The sequence below is a fragment of the Geotrypetes seraphini genome, chromosome 2, assembly GCF_902459505.1.
Source record: "Geotrypetes seraphini chromosome 2, aGeoSer1.1, whole genome shotgun sequence".
NCBI lineage: Eukaryota > Metazoa > Chordata > Amphibia > Gymnophiona > Dermophiidae > Geotrypetes > Geotrypetes seraphini.
The window spans coordinates 409,153,929-409,168,401 of record NC_047085.1 but is presented as its reverse complement, the minus strand read 5'-3'; the positions used below and the strand labels follow the sequence as shown (position 1 = coordinate 409,168,401).

Here is a 14,473-nt window from a genome sequence, read left to right as displayed (position 1 = left end):
CCCAATCCCTCCTGCCCGAAGACGCACCCCCCTCCCCGGCGCTAACAACCCCCAAACCTCCATTCCACCAAACCTGTTCTTAGATGGGTCTTGCACGTCTTGAGCCGGCAGGCACGCCTCGTCGAAATGAAGAGGGCCCGCCCCTTCCCGGCCCATCCCGCCGAAGCCTAAGGCCTGATTGGCCCAGGCTCTAGAAGCCTGGACCAATCAGGCCTTAGGCATAGCGGGTCCGCCCATCCCCACTAAGTCTAAGGTCTGATTTTGCTGGCTTACATTTTAAGCTTCTCCTCTACTAGGGAGACGCGTAGGGCCTCCTAGGTTCAGCCTAAGGCCCGCCTAAGGCCCTTAGACGAGCTTAGGCATCTTGCGGGTCTCCCTAGGCTCCCGGAGGTGCCTTCAGGCTTGCCTGGGGAGCATTTTTTTTTAAAAAAAACGTGCATCCCGATTGGCTGATTAGACAGCTGTAGGACGCCTAAAATCGGGATGCACTTTGGAGAATCAGGGCCTATGGGCTTAAGTGCACAATTAGTGCATGACAATTAATTCGGGAAATAGAAAAAATCTCCCATTATTTCTGTGGCAAAAGTGGACTTGCCACATGGGAAAAACATGTGCGTTAATGGCCATTTTTGCTGAGGCTTTAGTAATAGCACACCATAGATATTAAACAAAATGGGGGAGAGTGGTGAGCCCTGCGGCACGTGACAGGATGTTTTTCATTTTCACTTTGTAATGTCTATTAAACTAAAATTTCTGAAACCAATTGTCCAGAAATACCCAGGCTATTTAGTCTGAAGAGGTGGCAAGGCACAATTTAAAAAAAAGTCTAAATTCCCTTTTGGACTAAGGCCCTAGGCAAAGTAGGCAGCAGGGAAATGTCCATTCTTGAATAAAACATCCAAAATGTGTTTTTTTTTTTTTTTAGAATGGCCTACCTGTACGTTCAGGAGTTTAATCACTCAGACCACCACTATGTCTACCTTTAAGCCACATTCTAAAAAAAAAAAAATTGCCCGAGTCCCATATACCAAAAACAAGACATTTTAGGCGTGGGAGGGACCAGTCTGTTGCCTAAAACCATCATTCTCTAACCAGCGTCTGTCATAAGTGCCGGCTGGAGAATTGTGGAACCATCCTCCCCAACAATTGCGGCAGGAGGGATGGTTCCGGCACTCCCGAACTATCCCCAAAATCTTTACTGGTAGGAGAGATACCTAATCTCTCCTGCCGGCATCCACGACCACCCCCTCCATTGATCGTGGCAGGAGGGATGCCCAGTCTCTCCTGCCGGCACCCCCTCACACCCTGAAAGTTTGTCCCCACCCCCACAAGGACCCATTCTAACCTCACCTGGACCCCCACCCCACTAGGTGGGTTTTTAGACATTTTTTAAAAATTATTATGTACCTCTAAGATTCTATAATCAACTGTGTTGAGCACCTTTGAGAAGAGAATAAGACAAATAATGTTTGGTGTCTGACACCAAATAAAACAATAACACATCAATGATGTGAAAGGGTCTAAATCTAAATTGTAAAGGACTTAAGCAAACACTGTGGAAAAAAAAAAAGGTTTTCACTGTTTTTATCTTCTTGTCATGTGTTTGATAAGAAATTGTGCTTGTTCTCCTATCTATTACATCTTTTGTCTGTATGAAACCCATTCTTTGACATATACTAGAAACACAATTATCAGTCTCAGCCTACACAAAAACAGTTTGGATGAACCCTTTGCTCAAAGGTGTGATCAATGTAAGCATTTCACAACATCTGGAGACTAGAAAAAGTGTGCATTTTCATAATGAGCATAGCCTTAAGCCAACATTTCAGTAAACTGACTACGTATGGAAATCTGAGTCCTGCGTAACTTAAAAAGTACCAACCTCACTTTTCTGGTTTGTACCCCTTCTCCACAGTTTTCTTTTAGGTCCACATTAGTCACTTTGCAAACACTCCATGGTTCTGTAATCCATATATACTGATTGCAGTCGCTGTGACATGGGACTACTTCATAAACCTGAAGCACATCAGAATGTGAGAAGAATATTTAAGAGCATGATTCAATTTACAACAGAAAAAAATATATATATTCCTGCACAGTAACTCCTCACAAAAAATCCTCACAAGAGCTTAAATGCCAAATTAATAAAAATTAATAACTTCAGATTGAATTTAAAATGCTTCATATTATCCATTCTTTGATCACATTTCTATGTTTTATTGTATACCACCCTAACCTTTTGGGGAGGGGTGTTATAGAAAATGGAAAATAAATGTAACAGGAGCTTCAGGAGCGGCACCTCTATGTTCACAAAATGGAATAATCTGGAGCCACTGCTCCTAAATTAAGCCAAGCTTGTAATATGAAATAGCGGAGGCCAAACTTGCTTGCCAATTACCAAAAATGAAAGAGTCTCTGCTTCAAACTGGAGGAACCTATAAATGAGAACTTTGCATAACGGAGCTGTGGCATTCGTTCATCATGTCATCTAGGGAGCAATGCTGCATCTGATGTGACTTATTTGGTAACGTCATAAAGATGGCAGTTCATGCATAAGCTGGTTAGGCTTAGATCAAAGATGCACACTGAACCAAGGAAGGAGAACCCAGACCAAGCAAGTCTGATGATTGCAATAATTTATTTATTTTAAAAGATTTCTTAACTGCCTATAACTAGGCGGTTTTACAAAAAAAACAACAACAATCATATAAAAATAAAAACAACATACAGCATATATTATACAAACAATAACAGCAGTGCTTTCATATAAGCCATATTTTACGACACTCGATAGCGTATCAATATAGAAACATTCATAACCCAGAAAAGACATTTATTTGAAATGCTTCTACAAATAATCTAATTGGGTGATTACTAGTGAATGAATTAAATTGAGTAAGAGCTGAGTCTATTTCAATTGAGAGCAAGCTCTGGAATGAGGGGGGCATTGAAAATATATAGATTGCAAAGTTATACGTTTATCAGCCATTGGGAAACATAAAACGTTATTTTGAATATTGGCCTGAGCTACATATATTATACACAAATGTGAAACCTGTCAGGTGTCAAGCTTTGACCCTGGCCACTGTCCTTTCATAATATAAATTCATAATGATATTATTGATAAAATATACAGTATGCCAAGCAGTCTTTATTACTGATCCATTAATGAGGTGAGTAAATGTAGTCTAGTTTAAAATGACTTGGCATATATTTTACAGTAATTTCATTGTAAATGTACAGTATATTAGTTTGGGAATCCTGGGTGCAAATTTCTATGGAGTTTCCTTAGAAAATTTATATATCATCGCAGAAGCAATTTTGGAGGCTGGATGGGATTGTTTTAATACATTAGGCAGACAAGAAATAAATCTAAAATAAAATAACTAGGACACTGACTTGGGAACTTAGCTTCAATTTTCAAGTCAATATCTCAGTTCCTACAAGTTCATCAATATTAATATTTACCAAGGAAACTTTCAGAGTTTGCAGCAAGCATGCCCAATCCTTTCCAACTCAGAAGGAGGTGAGTAGGTAATTGAACATCTCTCACTTTAAAATAATTACTTTTGCATTTCGTTATGATAATTTAATTATGGATATACATGAAAGATGCTTGAGCAGTAGTTAGGGCTGACGCCTTGATTAGCTCTGTCGCTCATGGGTTTCAGACTTGTGATGGTTCAATCACTGTTGGGTCTCCCTCCAAGAACATTGGCACTGAAAATTTTATTAATTTTCCAATAAAAAATGACTTAGCAGTGTAATATACATATTGACAACCAAAGAATAAAGCGCAAAATGCACATTCAACTTATAAACATACACATCCATACTGACACATTAAGAAAAAGTTACCTTCAGATTTTTGAGGAAAATAAGCTGTCAGTGGAAAAGCTTCTGCCCAGCAATAGTACTTAATTTGCCGCTGTTTCTTCTCAGCCAATAAAGTTTTCTCTCCCCTCCCCTTTTACAAAACCGCCATAGCAGTTTTTAGTGCAGGCTGGCACACCGAATGCTTTGCACTGCTCCTGACACTGTGCTAAAAACAGTGCTAAAACCCGCTATCACGGTTTTGTAAAAGGGGGTGGGTGGGTGGGGGGAGGGGTTGAGGATGTAAAGGTAAGAAGCCAGCATGGAAAAATATTAGATTTGGACTGAGCAATGCTCAGTAGACAAGAAAATTGAAATATGTTCTTAAATAACCTTGTGTGCTGTTGAGATGTGTTCTACAATAAATTAAGAGAAAAACACCATTTTGTATGTAGAGTTTTGCACATTATATATATATATATATATATATATATATATATATATATATATATATAAATATATGTTTCTATATTTCTTATGTCACAGTTGGAAGTAAATTGAACAATAAAATATCATATTTTATTGCTTACTCGATTCAGTTCATGCCACGGTCATTTGTAATGTAATGTAATGTAATTTATTTCTTATATACCGCTACATCCGTTAGGTTCTAAGCGGTTTGAAGAAAATATACATTAAGATTATAAATGAGAAGTAAGAAGGTACTTAAAAAATTCCCTTACTGTCCCGAAGGCTCACAATCTAACTAAAGTACCTGAAATTAATAAAGAAGAGAAAATAAAGATGGTTGAAAAAAGAAAAATTCTATGTGAACTTATAGGATGGAAATTAAACTGAATTTGCTGTTAAGACCATCATTTGACAGTAGCATGACACTGATTGGCGCTCTTTTTATATGTCATCAGTGTAAGTCAATGCAAGTTAATCATTAAGTAATTGAATGATTGAAGATACTGTCTTTCTATGGCGTGAGCCAAGCATATAGGAACATATTTGGACCTAGCACAAGATTATTTAAGTGGTGACTTCTATTGCAAATATTTAGTACAGATTAAAGAAGCATTTAAAAATAATAATGGAATTGATCAGCAGAATGCACACAGGCGGGGGTTTTTTGTGCTTATTATGGCTTCGCATTTCGACAACAGGATATACGAGGGTGGTTTGAAAAGTATGGTAAAAAAGCAAATTAAACAGTGTAGTCTTCACTGAGGGCAAGTAAAACAGGAAGAGGAAGTAGATTTTATATTCTGTAGCTTCAGTTAAGCTTACCTGAGCCTATTCCACATGTAATCCATGACACAGAGATAACATGCAAAGAGAAAGAAAAAGTAGCATTTAGTTGTAGAACAAAATACAAGCTTTATGTTACACATTCATTTTTCAATGGGTAGGCTAAAAAAGTAAGCATACTTTAGATATGTGTGTCCCCCACTTAGATTTACAAAGTTACATAGTAACCTCTGGAACTACGTAAGTCTAAGTGCTTTGAAAATGAGCACCGTAGTAGCATAAAAGTAGAGCTTTGGAGACCTGACTGATTCTAGACTTTAATAACCATAATGATGCACAGAAAGCTCACTACATAATTCCAACAATATATGATCACACCACAAACATTTTCTCAAGCTTATGCTCCAGTCAACACAATGTCAGCCTAGTTGCCATTAGAGGGCAGTGTTGCAGTACACAAATACTTCAATGGGGTGCTGTTTGCAGCAGAAAACCAGTCCAGGAAGCATTCTTCTTTCACAGTGAACAGGCAAGGGTTTAATTTGGAACAAAGATTAGCCATATTGTTCATTTATATTCCCCATATGTCAAATTCAGGTCGTATTAATATCAAATATTTGCTTTGAACACCAGCCATTTATTATTATTTTTTTTTTTTTTTTTTTATAAAACATAGTAGTGTGTATCCATTGCAATCTAATTACAGAGTTTATGATAGCTCTTTAAAAGAAACAAAATTTAATGACTTCTTACGTGTTCTGGCTCTGCAAGCAAATCATTTGCAGCTTATTCATTAGCAGCAGCTTACTGTCTGTTTATCAGTTTTTTGTGGGGTTTTTTAAAAATAATTTTTATTGAGAAAGCAGCCAAAACCACAAGAAACAAAAGCCACAATACAAGATTATACAAAGACAATGCAATATATACACTTCTATACAGACACATTGGAAAAATGCATGTATACTGCTCTTGTAACTGTAATAAGAAATCAACAAGATAAATTGTAAATTTCTGAGATAAAGGGTGTACCACACAGAAAACAAGTGCTCCCTTCTCATTCATGGAAAAACTGAAACATCACTATCCCATATAATAATAATAATAATTTTATTTCTTATATACCGCTATACCATAAGTTCAAAGCGGTTTATAACAAGATACTTACAGTCAGAGAATGAGATGTAAGGAAAAAACAAGTCGAACTGGGATACAATTATAAATGTAAGAGAACCAAGTTGGTTTGAATCTAAAGGATGTATATAGTCAAAGATTAAGATACAAGGGGAAAACAATTTGGGTTGGAATATCATTACAAAATGGGAAAAAACATGAGTTAGTCTAAGGTCTAGAGATTTGGGGATTGGGAAGAGGATAGCTGAGGGGGATTGGGCATGAATTGGGATTAGAATTTGTTAAACAGACGGGCCTTCAGAGATTTTCTGAAGTCGGTGTATGAAGTGGCCTCAAGTATGGGTTTTACGAGCCATGTGTTCAGTTTGGCTGCCTGGAATGATAACATTCTGTCAAGGAACTTCTTGTAATGGCATGATTTCAGGGATGAGTAGGGGTCCTTAGCATTTAGTGTACGCTAAATCGATTAGCGTGCGTTAAATCAGTTAGCGCATGCTAAATCAGTTAGCACGCCTTAGTAAAAGGACCCCTAATTAGCAGTTGTCCAGTGAATGTGTTATGCAGGAAGGTTAGATGGTGTTGAAGTCATGGGCAGCGGAATGCTTTTTTGTTTGGGGGGGCACAAGCTCCACCCCAGACCCCACCCAATCTCTACCCCAGACCCCGCCCCCATGATAATATTAATTGTAATACCATTTTTCCATTCATTTTTCATATATACACACAAAATAATCTTATTAACACTATATAATGGTTAACCACAAAATTAAACTACACAAAGCACACTGTACGTGTGCTTCTGAACATTCATTCCTACCAGAACACAGATAACCCCTATGCAAATACGGGAACCACAAACTAAAAGTACTAATATATATAAACGAAACCCTAAGATTCAAGACTCTGCCTGCAGTACAACCCCAGAGAAATAGAAACAAATACATTTCTTCCTTAAGGGCTTTAATGTGCAGAATTGAGTTGGCGTTAGTTCTAGCCACGTAGCGCGGGCTTAGCATGCGCTAAAATGCTGTGTGCACTAAAAACACTAACGCAGCTTAGTAAAAGGAGCCCTAACAATGCAAAATATAGACAGCAGATATAAATTCCCCAAATTGACACAATTCAATCACTAAATTGAAAATAAAATCATTTCCCCTACCTTTATTGTCTGATGATTTTGTTTTTCAAACTATCTTTCCCAGTCTCTGGCTGCATTTCCTCTGTCTGTGCTCTTAACTGTGTATCCAGGGCCACCTTATCCATTTGTTGTTTTTCTCTCCTTCACTTTCATCCATCTTTGAAAATAAAGTAAACTGCCTCCAACAAAGCTATAGTCTCTGGAGAATGATCAAGTTTTGTATAATACGCTCAGAGATATGAAACTCCAATGGGGTGTAACCACCCCCACGGTAAGAGTTCACCATCCAGTCATTGCATTTTTTCATGTGATCAATCTCTGAGACTAAAATTTGTTTTCAGCTGTTACTTGATTATTAAATTTCTTTTTGTATTATATTCATTTTCATCTATAATAATAAAATGCTAAGTGCACATGCGCACTCTCGTCGCGTGTTCCCTGATCCCTGATCTGTCGGGATGTGGCGGCAAGAGTGCGCATGCGCTAGATGGCGCGGAGTGAGGGGCCGGAACTTAGGGGAAGGAGAGCAGGCCTGGGATTCAGTCGGCCCCGGCCACGCAAGACCACCCTTCCCCGTCGAACCCAGGCCCCGGCGGTCCCCGCCGGCAGAGACGGAAAGACAACTCAGCGGTGGGTTGGCGTGACAGCGGCATACGCTAGATGGTGCAGAGTGAGGGTCCGGGACTTAGGGGAAGGAGAGCAGGCCCAGGATTCGGCTGGCCCTGGCCAGGCAAGACCCCCCTTCCCCGCCGCACCCAGGCCCCGGCGGTCCTTGCCGTCAGAGGCAAAAAGACAGCTCAGCAGCGGGTTGTCGTGACAGCGGCATGGGCTGCACCCGCCTAATGCCGCAGAGCGGCCCAGATCAAGGCGGCCGACGATTGGCTGGGGCAACGATGCTCAGAAGCCCCGGCTGGGAGCGCGAGACTGGTAGGTGGGTGGGCGCTGTGGCTATCCGGGGATGGGAGGCGAGGCCGTTAGAGTGACGAAGACCATAGCAGGAATCTCCAAGCCCTGCCAGTGGAAGACATCAGCCACTCAATAAAGATGTGAACCCCTTTTGAAAGCTTGTAGCAGTCAGCCATTGGAGCCGCCAATGCTGGTGCCCTATACATGCTCAGTTCATGTGCCGCCTCAGGAGTTGCGATCTGTCGATCGTGTGGAACTATATATTCCAACTATTAAAGAGTTGAAGCTGCAGGTGTCCCATAACAGTATTTTTTCATGCCTGGGTCCTAGGGAATGGAATAGGCTTCCTTTGTATATTTGTCAGCAGAGCAATCTATAATAATAAAACGCTAAGCGCGCATGTGCATTCTCGCTGTGTGTTCCCTGATTCCTGATCTGTCAGATTGTGACGGCAAGAGTACGCATGCGAGCTTACTACGTCACCACAGGCGGCGGAGGGAGCGAATGCGGAGTCCTGCCATCAACTTCCTGAGCATGCTACTTACCGTTACGATGCGTCTCGGGCCCGTAGCACAACGGAAACAAGAGCGGAGCGAAACTGGAGGCGTAAAAGACAATGGACTTACCCCCCCCCTCAGAGCAGGCCACACCGCACTGCCCCTTCACAATGCCAGCCATAAGGGTGATGTCCATTGGCTGGCTCAGCGGCGGGTTGGCATGACAGCGGCATTGGCTGCGCCCGCCTAGCGCTGCGGAGCAGCCGAGACCAAGGCGGCTGACGATTGGCTGGGGCGACGGCGTTCAGAAGCCTTGGCTGAGAGCGTGAGACTGGTAGGTGGGCGGGCGCTGTGGCTGTCCGGGGGAAGACAGACAGACAGGGGGCCAGTGAGAGAGACAGAAAGAAAGACAGACAGGGGAAGAGAGACCGAAAGAAAGAAAGACAGACAGGGGGCCAGGGAAAGAGACAGAAGGAAAGACAGACAGAAAGAAAGAAAGGGGGCAGGGAGAGAGACAGAAAGAAAGAAAGAAATGCCTAAGTCTACACATCTATTCTAGCACCCGTTAATCTAATGGGCTAAAAAACTATTTTTATATATGGCCCATAATTCATTTTATATATAGCCCATAATTTTGTGGTCGTGTTGCTGTTTAATGTATTGATACTTGCACAACGGTGTCTTGGATTTCGATATGACCGTAAAATTACAGTGAACTACAAGCTCTTTAATCCTTTTTGAGTTGAGAGTGATTGAAAGTTTCCATTGGGTCTCCTGAAGCAAATTCCGAAATGGGCCACATTGAGACCTTATATTTATCTCAAACACAACCCCACATAGAACAATCGAACATGCCCAGCAACGCTAGAAGGCTTAACACACACACTCATATAGCCAACCACAGCAGAACAACAAAACAAACCAAAAAAACAAAAGAAGTGGAGAAAGAAGCCTCAGTTCTGCTTTCATTTGGCAAAAAAACTCCACTTCACAAACACTCCCACACAAACAAAACTGTAGAGTGAAAAAGCACTATAATAGCTTGCAAAGTCAATGTTCAAATGCACCCGGGGTACACAACCCCACACGTGAAAAAATGTGAATAAAGGGCCCAAAGGCACAACGATCCGAAATCATAACATTAGGCCAAAAAGAAAAAACACTTAGCTGCTATCGTTCTTCGGATATTTCTCAATCCACTCTCAACAGCACAGCAGCTCGTAAACCCATTGAGACCCCCATACTATATTTAGAGCTAAGTAAAGATTAAATTGAATGAGTGATTTTTGTGATCTGCATATATATATACACCTTTTGAGTGAATTATGGACTAGAATGGACAAGAATGAATATAATACCAAAAAGAAATTTAATAATCAAGTAACAGCTGAAAACAAATTTTAGTCTCAGAGATTGATCACATGAAAAAACGCATTGACTGGATGGTGAATTCTTACCGTGGGGATAGTTACACCCTATTGGAGTTTCATATCTCTGAGCGTATTATACAAAATTTGATCACTTTCCAGAGACTATAGCTTTGTCGGAGTCAGTTTACTTTATTTTCAACTTGTATCCTTTACTGATCTCCTTTGTTTTGAACACCCGTACCCTGATTATTCCAAGTGAATACACCCATCTTTAGCATTAACTTTTAACATTCAATTTTCTTCCATTTTTCTGCTTTCTTCTCAAAATCTACTTTTCCATGCCTTCCCTTCCCATCTATCCATGTGTACCATCTCCTCTTTTTTCTCCCCTACTCCCATCTATCCATAGGAAGCATTTCATCCCTATGCACCATCTCATCCCTCTCCCATGGTCAGACATTTCTGTCTTACCCCCTCATATGGTCTGGCATCTTTCTCCTTCCCATAGCTTGGAATCTCTCTCCTCTCCTTTCTGCTGTCTGGCATCTCTCTCTCTCCCCTCCTTCCCTTCCATTCTGTGGTCTGGCATCTCTCTCTCTCTTTTTCCCATTCCAGTGGTCTGAAATCTCTCCCTTCTTTGAGTCATCTCTCCTCCCTTCCAGTGTAACATTTCTCCCTCCCTCCTCTCCACCACTATCATGTCCAACAATTCTCCCTCTTTTTTCCTTTCCCCGTATATATCATCTCTCTTTCCCTCTCACATCACACATTTATGTCCAACAATTCTCTGTTCCTTTTCCCTCCCCCACCGGCAGCATTTCTTTCTCTCCTTTCCCATTATCCCAACAGTGCAGCATCACTCTTTTCCTTCTTTCCTACCCCCAGCCCATTAATTTGTCCTTCCCAACCCTCTCCCAGTACATGCAGTATATGTCATTCCCAACCCCTGAGCATCTGTCCTCCCTGCCTTCCTACCCCCTGCACCAAGTCCCTCCCCTTTCAGGCTCTGCACCCAGCCCCCTTCCCTCCCCTGCCTGGCTCTGCACCCAGACCCTTTCCCTCCTCCTTCCCCTGCCTGGCTCTGTACCCAGCCCCCCCCTCCCCTGTCAGGCTCTGCATCCAGCTCTTCTGCCCTGTCTGTGTACCTCCTCCAATCCCTGGTGGTCCAGAGGTGCAGCGGGCAGGAGCAAGCTTTCTGCGCTCCTGCCCCGCTGCTAACCCGGTCGTCAGAGGCTGCCAGAGTTCTCTTCAGCCGCTGAGTGGCCCTGAGCAGAAGCACGCTTTGGCACTGCTGCTTGGTGCTGAGAGGCTTCCTGATTGGCTCCCATGAATTCTCACGATTCATGAGAATTCGTGGGAGCCAATCAGGAAGCTGCTCAGCGCCGAGCAGTAGCGCCAAAGCACGCTGTTGCTCAGGGCCGCTTAGTGGCTGAAGAGAACTCCAGCAGCCTCTGACGACCGGGTTAGCAGTGGGGCAGGATCACGGAAAGCTTGTTCCTACCCGCTGCACCACTGTACCACCAGGGATCAGAGGACATGGCAGGAATACCATTTTTGTGGAGGTCAAGGCCTCTGTGGTTCCCTCCTCCCGTTCTGACGCCTATGGTTGAAGTAGTTTATTAACAAGGGCAGACAGAGCATTGGGACAATAGGGCAGTGCCCAGTGGCCCGCTATCCCCTAGCTTCCATCTTTTTAAAATAATTTTTGATAGGTGGTTAGGAGCCATGACCCTTAAGCCCTCCTTTACAAAGCAGCGCCGGCTGCGGTGGTAAGATCTCCGATGCTCAAAGGATTTCTATGAGCATCTTAGTTCTTACCACTGTGGCTGGCGCTAAAAATGCTAGTGCGCCTTTGTAAAGGAAAGGGGTTAGTGACCAGTGGCTCACATCACTGTCAGTCCACTCCTGCTTGTTAATACAACAAATCCTAAAATATCTATAAAAATATTGATTAATGTGAAATACATATACCTGATTGACGTGATCCAGTTTTGGGCAGGGCCTTCCGCCATTATATGGTTTTTCTCGAAGCCATTTAGAACGAACCTTCACCCCACTTCCACAGGATTTACTACAGCGGGACCAGTTGGACCATTCACTGAGTTTACAGTCAGAAGGGCATGGAATAATACACGCTTCCTCTATATAACCTGAGATGTCAAGAAATGTAGAAAAATTAATTGTGCACATTATCATTCCTTTTTTATTTTTTAAATTTTTAGTAAATTTATACAACTTAATCAATTCACTAGTTCTAATTAAAGGGACGTATTTGAGACTGTTTCCCACTTATTTCTATTTATCTTTAGGATATATTACTACTAGTCATTTCTATAGCGCTACTAGGCATGGGTTGTATAATTCACAAAGATTTATTCAATCAGTTGATTTTGACATATACACTTATCTCCTCGATATTCAGCTGGTGGCAATCAATGTTTTGGTTTTTTTTAATTTTACTGTCGCTGGCTGAATAAGCCCCAAATATTCAGTGACAGGTCAAGTTGGGCATAGGCATCATATATTGGGAACTAAATCTGGGAGGCCTGGCCACCTGGAGCTTATGTTGACCTGGCCAATGTCCAGCCAGGCCCACATAAGAGTTTTGTGGGCCGAAGCTAAATATCAGGCCAGGGCCTCCATAAGAACTTATCTTTGTTTTAAAAAAAAAATCCTCCACCTTCAGTTCTGCTGTTGGGGGGTAGGGAGGAAGGGGGCTGTTTCACTACCACATTTTCAGTAGCGAAGGACAGGCAAGCTCTGCAGGACTCCGTAAAACCTGCCTATCCCTATCAATTGAAAACACAATATTGAAACATCACTTGCCTCCCACTGGCAGCTAGAGGACTCCTGCTCAGCTTCAAGGGAACAGTGCCTCCAAAGTCTATATAAAGCTGGGCACTCAGTTTCATGCTTAGCTTGCAAAACTGTTCCACTTCAAAAATAGATTATTATTTATATATATTCACTCTTCACTTAGAGAAATTTCACAACAGCGATAATATTCACCTCTAAGGGCTCCTTTTACTAAGTTGCGCATTAATAAAGACAAAATATGTTAAGATAAGTCATTCATTTAAAGGAATTTAAAGCAAAAAGTATTTATCTATTTATATTGAAAAAAGAAAAAAAATGTATGAGGTTGATCATTGAGCAATGCAAAACAAAAATTATATAAATATTAGATCGAACCAGTGACGATCTGCCACATAAAGCTCACTGCCATGAAAGTTATTTGAAGTGGTGAAGTGGTGGCGCTGAGGCTCAGAAGAAATTTGTCATAGCTGGTAAAGGTATTGATGTACACTTAGAGGTGAATATTATCATTGTTAACTGGCAAAACTGAGCATACGGTTTGTTACTCATCAGCAAAATTGCTTAATTAGATGGCTTTAAGGCCAATAACCACCAACTGTTGGGATAACAGGTTCTAATTGGTTCTAATTGGCAGTCAGACACTAAGGGCTAGATTCACAAAGCAAGCCGATCGTGTACGGATCGGTTTGCAACCCCTTTGCGACCTGATTTTCCTCCGGCCCGATTCACTTACCTCTCTGCTGACCATCCTCCGATCCGCGCATGGAAATGAGGGCAAAGTAGGCAGGGACGCGATTCACTAAACAAAACCCTGCAACACTGACTGGGCTGGCCGATCACAAACCAGTGACTGCTGAGGACCAGTCGCTCAAGCCCTTTTCGACTGCCCTGCCTTCTGCCACCCTTCTCTCTGCCCTGTGAGCCCTGATCCCCTGCTGCCCCAAACGCCTCCTGCAGCCCGACTCTCCCGCTGCTCGACTCTCCCACTGCTCTGATCTCCTGCCTGCCCCGACTCTCCCATCCTTTCCTGCAGTGCAAGCCCATGGTTTTAACCTGCGGGCTTAAGCATGTTAAAACCACGGCCTTCCAAAAAGTTAAAAATAGAAAAAAAAAATCTCTGCTGGGCCCGAAGGTCCAGCACACGCGCAGACCATCAAGTTTCAAGTTTATTGTAAATTTGATTGATCACTTATTCAAATTTCTAAGCGATGAACATATCATTAAAATTATATACAATTTAGAGGGCAGCAAAACAAACAGACTAAACAGACTAAAACATATGTAACGTGATAAGGACTAACAGTACAAATATGTTAAAACGAGAGGAAAGAATGGGTGAGAAATGTATATCGTTGATAGAAAAGAAGACAATTATGGTAAAAAAACAATTGGGAGGGAATAAACAGTGAACCTTAGAGAGGTTATGAAGATGAAATGAAACTCTCAATCAAGCTTTTTTAGGTATCAAAAGCATCCTTGAAAAGAAAAAATTATTTTCTTCTCTTAATTAAATGGGGAAGGAGTTCCATGTTTGCAGAGCTGTAACA

At 41.8% G+C, this 14,473-nt stretch overlaps 1 protein-coding gene across 1 annotated transcript in view; it reads right to left on the bottom strand.

Moving 5' to 3' along the window:
* THSD7A (thrombospondin type 1 domain containing 7A) overlaps positions 1-14,473 on the bottom strand; it is a 763,222-nt gene that overhangs the window by 67,222 nt on the left and 681,527 nt on the right. Inside the window, exons 17-19 of the mRNA XM_033931006.1 lie at positions 12,081-12,259; positions 5,107-5,112; positions 1,883-2,016 (exon numbers count right to left, since the gene is read on the bottom strand). Coding sequence (XP_033786897.1) covers positions 1,883-2,016; positions 5,107-5,112; positions 12,081-12,259 — 319 coding nt within the window. The remainder of the gene's footprint in view (positions 1-1,882; positions 2,017-5,106; positions 5,113-12,080; positions 12,260-14,473) is intronic.